The sequence below is a fragment of the Octopus bimaculoides genome, chromosome 2 (assembly GCF_001194135.2).
Source record: "Octopus bimaculoides isolate UCB-OBI-ISO-001 chromosome 2, ASM119413v2, whole genome shotgun sequence".
Lineage (NCBI taxonomy): Eukaryota > Metazoa > Mollusca > Cephalopoda > Octopoda > Octopodidae > Octopus > Octopus bimaculoides.
In genome coordinates this window covers 86,280,374-86,292,563 of record NC_068982.1, presented here as the reverse complement: position 1 = coordinate 86,292,563, position 12,190 = coordinate 86,280,374, and the positions used below count along the sequence as shown (strand labels likewise).

Here is a 12,190-nt window from a genome sequence, read left to right as displayed (position 1 = left end):
ACTTCAGTTAGTAATTTTTTTTTCATAATGTTTCTTCTGACGTTGGCAAGTTTGTTACTGTCTCTGTAGGGTCTTACTTCAAGGTGTTTCTGTCTCCAGTTTAAGTAGGTTTGTACAGTATTAGATTTATCTGTTGGGAAATATATGGCATGGTAGAAGGCTGTAAGAACTTCTTTATTATCTTCCCTAGACCATTTTTCATTCTTTTTCTTTTGGTTATTTGATGACGAGCATGGATGGCCATCTGTTGGAATATTATTATTATTATTATTATTATTATTATTATTATTATTATTATTATCATTATCATCATCATCCTTAATTATTAATGTGGAGAAGAATTTTCTTTCGGCTGATATCAGTTTCTTTAAAGGAGCAACATGATTTAGAATTGAATTATTTAGGTCATTGTAAGTCATTTTCATGATATTCTGTGGGATATTAATATCTAGGGTAATTTTTAATGCTTGTATTCCTACAAAAGAAATGAATTTCATAGCCATAGGACTTTGGTCATGATCTTGTAGGTTATCCTTTAATTCGCTCACACAAGCTTTTGCTTTGAATGCCATGAGATGTCTTCGATTGACTGTAAATTTATGTCACCAAGAGATTTTTCTTGCTCTATCAGTGATGCCATTGTCAAGTTTTGTGATTTGCTTATTTCATAAGCACCGGTGTAGGAACAAGGATCAAATAGTCATAAACTGTGAATTTCTATATCGCTGTAGCAGCACAACCAACAGCAGAATGTATGAGAAGAGGTAACAACATCAGCCGTGACTTTGTAGTAATGGAATTAATTGTGTGTCCCCGTTTATTTTAATCGCAATATATATATAAAAAAAACAAAACAGACAAGTTCACATAAAACTTGTGCATACCATGTGACTGGTAGTTTTTAATTATTTAAACAAATGTACAGTATTTGTTATATATTCATTAGGAGTTCAGTACTCAACACTTGACAATTTTATGTAGTTTCCATCCTCCTTTAGCCTGTGTAATAAAGCGGTAATCACTTAAAAATTATAGGTTTTCAGAATAATTATTTACTTTGTTGCAATAAGCAAATATGGCAAATATGTTCTTAAATAAGACGCTAATCTTCTGGAGGTAATTTTCTCCAGAAGGTATTTACTATCAAATTTGAAAATGCCACTATGCAAGAAATAGAAGCTAAGTTTTTCTCAAAACAACTTCTGTCTTAAAAAAGTAAAGCACATTGGATCATATAATCTGGGATACATTGTCTTTAAAGAAAAGTTGGGCTATTTCATCTGAATTGTCTTTGAACATAGGTCAATTGGCTGATATAGAGCTAAACAACAACTTGGTGCACAGAAATAAGAATCTTTCTCAGAAATATTATAAATATCTCAGGAGCAATAAACACTGAGAATGTGCAGAAAAGAACCTTTACCACACTCCAGGGAGAAAAACTAGAAGTAGTTAATAGCTTCCGCTACCTAGGTGACCAAGTTTGTAACGGGGGAGGGTGCGCTGAAAGTGTAGCTGCTGGAATAAGAATAGCCTGGGCAAAGTTTAGAGAGCTCTTACCTCAGTTGGTAACAAAGGGTCTCTCACTCAGAGTAAAAGGCAGACTGTATGACGCATGTGTACGAACAGCCATGCTACATGGCACTGAAACATGGGCCGTGACTGCTGAGGACATGCGTAAGCTTGCTAGAAACGAAGCCAGTATGCCCCGATGGATGTGTAATGTCAGTGTGCATACTTGACAGAGTGTAAGTACCTTGAGAGAAAAGTTAGACCTAAGAAGCATCAGTTGTGGTGTGCAAGAGAGATGATTGCTCTGGTATGGACATGTGGCAAGAATGGATGAGGATAGCTGTGTGAAAAAGTGCCACACCTGTGGAAGAGGTAGACCCAGGAAGACCTGGGATGAGGTGGTGAAGCACGACCTTTGAACTTTAAGCCTCACCGAGGCAATGACTTCTGACTGGGACCTTTGGAAATATGCAGTACGTGAGAAGACCCGGCAAGCCAAGTGAGAGCATAAGCTGGAACCTCTGCCAGAAGTGTGGCCTGCTCACTTATCCGTATCTTTACTTAATTGGACACTAGACTCTGCTAGCGAAGACCTGTTGAGGCAAGTAAATTTGAAATCTGAAATCGAACCGAATCCGACGACTGGCACCCATGCCAACCTCTCCTTCATTGGACACTAAACTCTGCTTGCAAAGACCTGTTGGGACAAGTGAAATCGAAATCGAAATTGAACCATATCCGATGAGTGGCACCTGCGCCAGTGGAGCACTAACAGCACTGTCCAAGCGTGTTCATTGTCAGAGCAGCTATCAGGCTTCCATGCTAGTGGCCCGTAAATAGCACCATTTGAGTGTAATCGTTACGAGTGTTGCCTTCCAACACTTGTGCTGCTGGCACGTTAGAAAATCATTTGAGCAAGGTCATTGCCAGTGCCCCTGGACTGGCTCCCGTGCAGGTGGCATGTAAAAAACACCTTTTGAGTGAGACTATTGCCAGTACTGTGTGACTAGCCCTTGTGCTGGTGTCACGTAAAAGCACCCACTACACTCTCAGAGTGGTTGGCGTTAGGAAGGGCATCCAGCAGTAGAAACTCTGCCAAATCAGATTGAGCCTGGTGCAGCCTTCTGGCTTGCCAGTCCTCAGTCAAATCATCCAATCCATGCTAGCATGGAAAGCGGATGTTAAATGATGATGATGATGATGATTCTCAGAAATGCCTCCAGTAGAATATGAACTTGCAGTCCAGTACAGACTCAGTTTGATCACTTTACTTCTTGTAATACTTCTTTATAGATTTAATTACCCTGTGCACGTAAGCAAAATAAGGGTATTGTAATCACTCGTCTTTGTCTGTGCGTTTGCAAAATTACTGGAAAACGGCTGAATGGATTTTCTCCATTGGGTGAGTAGCTCGAAATGATGAACATACAGTTTGATTATCTTCAAATATACATAAATACATGCATAGATTGCAACTGTGCATGTGCATACAGTGATGGATTCAAGGGTTTCATTTATTTATGAGTTGATTTTTAAATTTCACGGGAGTATGAATTCATTTTATTTTGTTCACTTTCTTTTTCATATGGATCGACCCTTGTCTGTGCGTGTACAGATCATGGTGTACTTATGCATGTAGACATGTGAGTACATACATACATAGATATGCGACTGTGTGCATGTGTACAGTGATGGATTCGATGATTTCATTTATTTATGAGTTGATTTCTTAATTTCACTGGAGTATAAATACCTATAATGTTGATACTTTAAAAAAAAAAGTTCAGTTCAATCAAAAAGCATGGGTAAGCAACGCATTGCATACCACACTATAATTTGTGAAAAAATTTATCAATGCACAGGGTATGCATTGCCCTTCTGATGCTTTTTTTTCATTATGAAATGTGTCTTATCCTTACATACACCTAGAGTCACTATTTAGTTCTAAATTCTTTTCTTTTACATATTTTAATTTGGTTACAATAGAAATGTAAAGCAAAACAGAATTTTGCAGTAGCAAAATAAAATTAACAAAACAATACTGTTTCAGTACAGGACCTAAAAACAAAATATAATCCTGATAAAACTGCTTTATCTAAGTATTGTTGTTATCATGTAGCACCAAGTTGGCTGTCATTGGCTGGTCTGTAATCAAAAACCCTCTATTCATGACCATCTTGCCTTTTCCCTAACCACTGTGTGCAAATTCCTCCTTCCTATCAGTTCAACAAGGCCCATTTGTACACAAAGGATCCAAGGATCCAACCTTAATTTTTCCTAACATTTCTTCACCTATATGTACAATCCCATGTGAATATCTACACTGACTTCATGAAAAAAGACTTCTAAAACACCCTCCAACAGGTTCATGTTTGTCATATCCCCTCAAAAGACAATGAAACAATCACTATACACAATAAGAGAACCTTATTGCATCCTTGTAGCAAAGCTCATAGTCACTACAAACACTAGGTGTCACCATTACTCCCACATTTGAGACATACACACACATTCTCCAGCACATATATAAAGAAAGGCTTCTTGCATTCAGGCATGCTTCACCTCTCACTTTTCTAAAGTGAACTCTACTACTCAGATCTGGTTGTTTTTCCTTGTCATCACCCATATGATGGTCCACTCTACCAAGTCCTACATTAATGAATCCTAGTATATATTATTTTTCCTCCAGAATGTTACCTCTCTGGAAATCCTTCCACGCACATGTTTTTACTACAGTTATTGAATTGTAACTAATGCTAATTTAATTGATCTCATTGGTTTTGTGAAGGTAATAGCTGTAGTTTCTCTTTTCACAGACCAAATCAATAAAGGAAAACACTACATTATCCAATGTGTCCTTCTTTTACAAAATGGTTGAGTATGATTTGAGGAAGGCAGGAATGGTATTTTCAGCACATCAAATTACTGCAGAGAAACTCCATCATTGGCTCGTTTATAAGTATGGTTTATTATCACCATACAAAACTGAAATAAATATAAAGTTGCAAAGCTGAATTCAAATTTGTGAAGTTGATTATATATAAAAATGTATGCACTGAAAAGTGATATTTTAAAACCATTTATAAGGATATATTTTACAATATGGAAAAATAACCTCCAATATCTGTTCAAACATGCTTCAAGTTACATTAGTGGTTTCACTAAAGCAATTCTGTATCTGATTGTAAATAAATTATGCTTATTGCTTATGTAACACCTCTGATTTGAAGAGGCCCAAAAGAATCAGTTAGAGGAGATAACTTTCATCCCATCAAGTGCAGCGAAATAATTCAATCGATAGTCTTTGGTTTATTGATTATAAGTTCTTGGGTAATAAGCAGAAAACTAGCAATTGTATTGTGGTTACTGTAACCAAACTCTTATAGACAGTTGTATTTACTTTTGCCATTTTGTTATTTTGTAGTAATAAAATATATTGTTTTAAAAAAATTTCATCATACATCTATGATCCAGTCACTGACATTTTACTTTTCTGTATTCTTATGAAAATGATAATAATTTTTAGGGAAAATTGAGTAAGAAAATCAAGTAATTTACCTGACTGAAATCAGTCAGTACCTTTTATCTATAAATGTTTATATAGAGGTGGCAGAAAGGGTGAAATGCTCCACATTCTGAGTTCATATACTTGGAATACAGAGGGCAGAAATTAATAATAGTAAAAATTTGGTTTCACTTTGCTTTTCTTCCTTTGAAGATAATAAAATAAGTTCATATTTTGGAATTTAATTCAGTATGAGGGGTGTTCATTAAAGATCTCCCCTGACTCACTTCTGATTAGTGCAGGGAATGGAACTTGTACAGGTATAATCAAACATCTCTCTTCATGTCACATTGTAATTGTCTTTTATGGCTGCTGAAGTGGACTAAGGTATTACAATGGAGGCAGTTGAATGCAGATCAGTGATCAGGTTCTTATACTTGAAAGATCACACATCAAAAGAGACTTTTGATGAGATGAAAGAATTTTATGGTGACAATGCACTATCATATGAGGCTGTCAAGCACTGGCATCACCAGTTCAAATGTGGTTGGATATCGGTGGAAACTGCACCTATTCCTGGACAACCACATTCTGCCATTGATGACGACACCATCCATAAAGTGGAAGCTACATAGCTATTCGGCAATTAGCCCAAGAAATGAAGATAAGTGTAGGGTCTATGGAAAAATCATTCACAATCATTTGCACATGCGGAAGTTATCTGCATAATGGCTTTCCCAGATGGTCACACCATTTCAGAAGCAGGAACGAGTCAGTTTCTCCCAGGCTCTTTTGGCAAGGTGCCAAGAAAATGAAGACTTTTTCAGCAGTCTTATCACACAGGATGAAACATGGGTCCTTCACTATGATCCTGAGACTAAAGTCCAGTCAAAGCAATGGAAGCATGATAACTTAGCACCTCCAAAGAATGCTCGTGTCTAACCCTCAGCAGGCAAGGTGATGCTCCCAGTCTTTTGGAACCAGTGTGAAGTAGTGATGATGGATTTTCTAGCAAAGGGTACCGCAGTTAACAAGGAATATTATGCTTCTCTGCTGCAGAAATTGTGGGATGCCATCAAAACAGAGAGGCGTGGCATACCGACCAAAAGAGTTCGCCTCCTCCAAGACAACACCCCAGTTCACAATGCACATGTCGCCCAGATAAAAGCACAGTCCTGCGGCTATGAAATCCTTCCTTATCCCCCTTACTCTCCCAACCTCACACCATCTGACTTCCACCTCTTTCCAACCATGCAGTCTTTTTTTAAAGGGGAAGCACTTTTCAGATGATGATGATTTTTTTTCTGAGGTAAAGTCTTGGCTTCAGATGCAACCTGCTGACTTCTACAAGCAAGGTCTTCATAGCTGCATAAAGCGATGGGAGAAGTGTGTCACCATTGGTGGTGGCTATGTAGAGAAGGATCAATAATTATGCCAAGTTTCATATATCCCAGTCCTTGAGAATTGTCTCAGGAGAAATCTTTGATGAACACCCCTCGTAGATGATCTGTTAATCTGTGACCTTCATGACATCTTTATCTTGAATATATTTATAAGTGTATCAACAAATTATTTATATTTTTCAGGCATATGGAACACCTTTAAAGTTAGGCCGAGTATTAAATGTAAAAGAAATTTGGCATCTTGTACAAGAGGAAGTAGAGAAAAAATATTTAAGTGATAAAGTAAGAAATTATTTTTGTTGTGTGTGTGTGTGTCTATATATATACATATAATCATTTAATATCTGATTTTCATGCTGGCATGGGTTGGAGGATTTGATGAGTTGGCAAGCCAGAGCTTGACTGTGACAAATTTTATTTTCTGTTTTGGCATGATTTGAATGTCCTTTTTAATGCCAACCACTTTACAGAGTGTATTGGGTGCATTTTTCATGGCACTAGCACCAGGTGGGGTGTTGAGGGGAAGTTTCATAAAAATTTGAAGAGAGTTGGTTGAACAGGATAAAGGTGACTGTAGTAATTGAAAGTGAGTGCTTTTGGAGTGACTCAGAAGAAGGGGTTACATTAGACATGTGAGGGTTTTGGGAGTGATAATAAATAAAATAGATTTTAAGGATGAAGTATAGCAGAGAGAAAGAAGTAATGAACATTAGGGAAAGAGATGTGGGGGAAAGCTTGACAGGGCAGTGAGAATGGAGGTGGAACAGAGCTCCACATGTACAAGCATTTATCAAAGTGGTTTTAAGATACCAATTCTGTTGTGGTGGACAGGTCTTCTCAAGCACAGCAAAGCACCAGATATCTCAGTCTTTTGTCATTTTCTCCATAAGGTTCAGCATCTTGAGGTTGGCCTCAATACTTTGTCCTATGTCTTCTTGGGTCTCCCTCTCCAATAAGTTGCATCTATTTTAAGGGATCAGCACTTCTTTATGCAACTGTTCTCATCCATACACAACCCATGACTGAACCAGCAGTCTTCTCTCCTTCACACAGCATTTAAGACCTCTTATGCCTAACTTTTTTTTTAATACACTTTCATTCTGTCATACATGTACACTGACGTTGCACATCCAATGAAGAATACCAGCTTCATTCCTCTCTAGTCTTCACATGTGCTCTGCATTTAAGGCCCCCATCGTACTACCATGTAGCATTGCTGAATTTACACAAGCCTTTGATTGCCAAAAGAGGTAGCAACTTTCTGAATGTTTCTCATTTTATTCTTATTCTAGCAATTATGCTTTCAGAACAATCTCTTCCACTGCTAATTAGATTACCTAGATAACAAAAATTACGTATAACGTCTAGAGAGCCTCTTGGGCATTTGAGAAAATCAATTTCCTGTGTATCTGTAGACTTTATTGGTCCTGTCATCTTCCACACATAAACACTACTTTCTCTGTTACAGACACATATATAAGGGCTGGCACTAAACATTGGCATTGAGAGTTATACAAGTTCCTGAATAGGACACCAGTGCACTGTTCCAAAAGTCCTGCCCATCTTGTCTAGAGTAAAGACCAAGTACTGCAACAGCTTGTAATGCAAAGGCCCACACCTGTTTATCTTGCCAAAAAACCCTGAGAGATCTACATGGAGTGGGAGTAAATATTTTCAAGAAGTACTTACATAAACAAAAGCATATATATATATAATACATTAAAAGTGAAGTTCAATTTTTCTTGCTTGCAATGTTACACAGCACAACTGGTGCATAATGGGAAAATACTTTAAAAGGAAAGTGTCCCTGAAATGTGAATACAAATGGAATAAAACAAATTTTGCTTAAATTGGACCAGTAGTTATTGAGATTGTCGAGGTTTTGAGGTATAAATACCCAAAACAGTGCATAATGGGAAAATACTCTGAAAATAACTTAATCCTGAAAGGGAAGAAACTCTATCCTTTCCATTAGACACATTATGATGGGCAAAATCGCTTTAAAAATATGGTAAATATTTTGTAAAAGACCCGTTCGTAACCTTGATGTGAAATAGGTTTTTTGCATAGGTTTCTTTTAAGTGCATTCAACGTATCTCATCTCCAAAGATTTGGCTGCTATTTCTAGCATGCTCTGCCACCACATAACAGGTATTTGCAATAAAGAACCCAAAATATCTGTTACGTGTTAGCAGGGCTTGCAGGAAATAGCAGCCAAATCTTTCCTTTTCCGGGGAAAGAAGTCACTTACACGTGATTTCAATGTCACATTCGTAGAAAGCATGCAAAATAACATGGAAAAGAAGAAAACCACAAAACAAACAAAACTCCATTGCTGGGAAACTCAGACTTTCTCAGTGACCCAACAGGTCACAAGCAGTCTAGTATATATAAAAAAAATCCTTTTTTTTTACTATCTTCATTTCTCCCTTCTTTTTCTCCCTCTTAACTTAGTATGACTGAAACTTTGATGATATTCAATTTTTGTCGACCACTACTAACACTATTGAATTTTGTACATTTAAACAACAGTTTAAATGTACAAAACAGTTTTTATATTATTGACTGTTATGAACATTTAAACTTGTCAACATCAAAACTTTTAAACATGTTTTTTCTAATTCATAATTCTAAATTTTAACCATTGATAAACAAAAAATATTGTTGAAACTACTTTGGTATGTATATAAATAACAGTCAATAATATAAAAACTGTTTTGTACATTTAAACTGTTGTTTAAATGTACAAAATTCAATAGTGTTAGTAGTGGTCGACAAAAATTGAATATCATCAAAGTTTCAGTCATACTAAGTTAAGAGGGAGAAAAAGAAGGGAGAAATGAAGATAGTAAAAAAAGGATTTGGTTTACAGTTTCTGTGATTCTCTTTCCATAGTGTGCAGGAACTTTCGCTTGTAACAATGCTTTTTGGAATCCAGTGTATTTATAATTTTTTCTGTGAATGGATCTGATTTTTGATTTGTTAATGTATTGGTGACATCTTGTTTTTCTGGTAGTCAAGTTTGTTGTTCTGTCTAGCTGGCTTCCCTGTGGGGAGCAGTCATCAGCTGTTCCAGTTTGTTGAACCTCTTAAAGGGTTATTGTGTTGCATTTGCTGAAATTTGGTTTTGATTGAAAGTAAAATTTCATTGGTCTAGAGTTAGGTGACATCAGTAACTGGTGTTTGTATGGTGGTATTGTATGGTGATTTGGAGTTGCAGTTTTGAAACTCGGGTGAAAGACTGTTACTAAAGTTTTTAAAAATTGTCTGTTGTACCTGATTGTTTTTTGTGGAGAAATTGAGTCTTTCTTCCTTTTTGTCTTTAGTGTGTTTTCTTCTTTCTAAAGGGTACTCAGCTGTGGTTTATGTTTTTTAATGAGTATGCTTTCCTTATTTAAACAGAATTGGGTTGTATATCATCCTCTTATAGGGATAGTTTTATCCAAGATACCCTGGCTTAATATATTATATTTTGAAGAGATATTTCTTCAATAAATATATTATAAAACATCAAATATTATTAAGTTTGAAAATGGAGTGATTCAATGGATATAAATTAATTTATTAATTAATTAACATTGCCAACAATTGTTTCACTTCACACCAAATTTAAATTACAAAACATATATAATATAAGTTTGCATTTTGCGTACCTTAGGTGGAAGATCTTCAGGGCAAGATGGACATTACAGGGCTTACTTTTTGATCAGTTGAAATACTCTGACAGACTAAGCAGATGAAAATCATGTTTGTGTGTACGCATGCATTAATATTTTTTTTATTTAAATACAATAATGATAATAATAAATTAAAGTATATAAGAATAAAAATAAAGATTGATAATAATAACAATAAAATATAATAAAATATACATAGGCGAAGGAGTGGCTATGTGGTAAGCAGCTTGCTTATGAACTACATGGTTCCGGGTTCAGTCCCACTGTGTGGCACCTTGGGCAAGTGTCTTCTAATATAGCCCATCGTATATATATATATATATATATATGTGTGTGTGTGTGTGTGTGTGTGTGTGTATGTTTATGTGTCAGTGATTGTCCCCCCAACATCGCTTGACAACCGATGCTGGTGTGTTTACAGAATAAGTACTTGGCTTACAAAGAATAAGTCCTGGGGTCGATGTGCTTGACTAAAGGCAGTGCTACAGCATGGCCATAGTTAAATGACTGAAACAAGTAAAAGAGTACACTAATAATAAAAATGAAATAAAATGTTTTTTTACAAAACATGGATGTCCACGGTCAATTTTGGCTTTTGTGTGAGTGTATGTTCGTGTGTTTATATGTGTGCTCATATGTGCATATGTGTATGCTTACTGCCTAAATTAATTTATGTATATGTGTGTGTGTATGTATGTCAGCATAAAGTTATTTAATACAAGTATGTACGTCACCATTTATGCATAAGTGTGTGTGTTTATAGATCCTTACTGTTTAAGTTGCTTTATTAAGGCATAAGTGTGTATGTATATTAGTAAAAGGTTATCGAATATCTATAACTATATATGCATTTATAGGTATGGATATTCATAGTCCATTTCAGTTTATGTGTGTGTATATAGATGTTTACTAAGTTGATTTATGTGTGTGTAAGTGTGTATGTATGTTAGTAACATGTTATGAAGTCAAATCAGTTTGTTAATATATATATATATATTCCCTTATATGCTTGTATCTAATTCATGAAAAAGTCAATCATAATTGTTATAATGTGAAACAGTAAGATAATTAGTATAGTCATTATATTTGTATTTAGTTATTGATTCATATTTTCTAGTATATATATAAGTTGTAGTGTGTGTGTGTATAATAACTAATGCATACATTTCCACAATTCTCAACCAATTTTCACCAAATTTTACACACATTACTTATGTCGTGAGGATGGTCATGCACTATAACATTTTGCCCAGACCTCCTGCAAATGGACGTAAATGGACATAGTTTTTTTTGTATGTAAGGTCTTCCATACTCTTTTAATCTTTTTATAAAAGTGAAAGGATTTTATCTATTTACTAGCAGTATAGCCCGGCGCTGCCCGTTATTAAGCTAGGATTATTAAGTGATCAAGTGCTTTATTTCAAACCAAAATAAGTAACATGGACATCAGATTTGAGCAAAATCCGTTGAAATTGATTTGGCTGAAAATGGTTTGCTGGCAATTTGATTGGGAAATCCCATAAGGAATCAGTTTATTGGTTATTTCCACTCATTGACTGTTTTTTTTTTAAGTTGCATTAGAGATCTGCATAGGAGAAGGTTGATCTGAAGGTTTGCATTGAGGATCTGGATTGGAGTAACTTAGGAAAACTTATCAACAGGTTTAACCAAAAAATAAGGGTCCTGTTCCTTCTAGGTTAACTCTAACCCTAACCCTAAAACCCTAACCCTGACCCGTAACTCTAACACCAACCCTAACACTAACCCCAACACTAACCCTAACTCTAAATCCTAACCCTACCCTAATCCTAACCCTAAAACCCTAACCTTTAACCCTAAAACCCTAACCCTAACACCCTAGTGGAAATCATGTGGGTGTTAATCTCAAAAATTACCAAACCCTTTTTGTGGTCCGAAAAACGGGTTGGAGTGTAGTGGAAGTCTCGGAAATTTTACCCATTTATATTGTGTAATTCACTGACAAATTGTTACATACCTCTTTCTTTCATTGTTGTTAAATAAATGGATTGTCAATAAACTTTTTTCTTCGGCGTGAAATATAAACAAAACTCTTTCGCTCCCAAAGTAGTATA

The 12,190-nt window shown here is 35.8% G+C and overlaps 1 protein-coding gene across 1 annotated transcript in view; it reads left to right on the top strand.

The window, feature by feature from the left end:
• The window catches only part of LOC106874321 (uncharacterized), a 466,970-nt gene that overhangs the window by 45,301 nt on the left and 409,479 nt on the right, over positions 1 to 12,190 (top strand). The window contains exon 4 of the mRNA XM_052965857.1: positions 6,604 to 6,702. Coding sequence (XP_052821817.1) covers positions 6,604 to 6,702 — 99 coding nt within the window. The remainder of the gene's footprint in view (positions 1 to 6,603; positions 6,703 to 12,190) is intronic.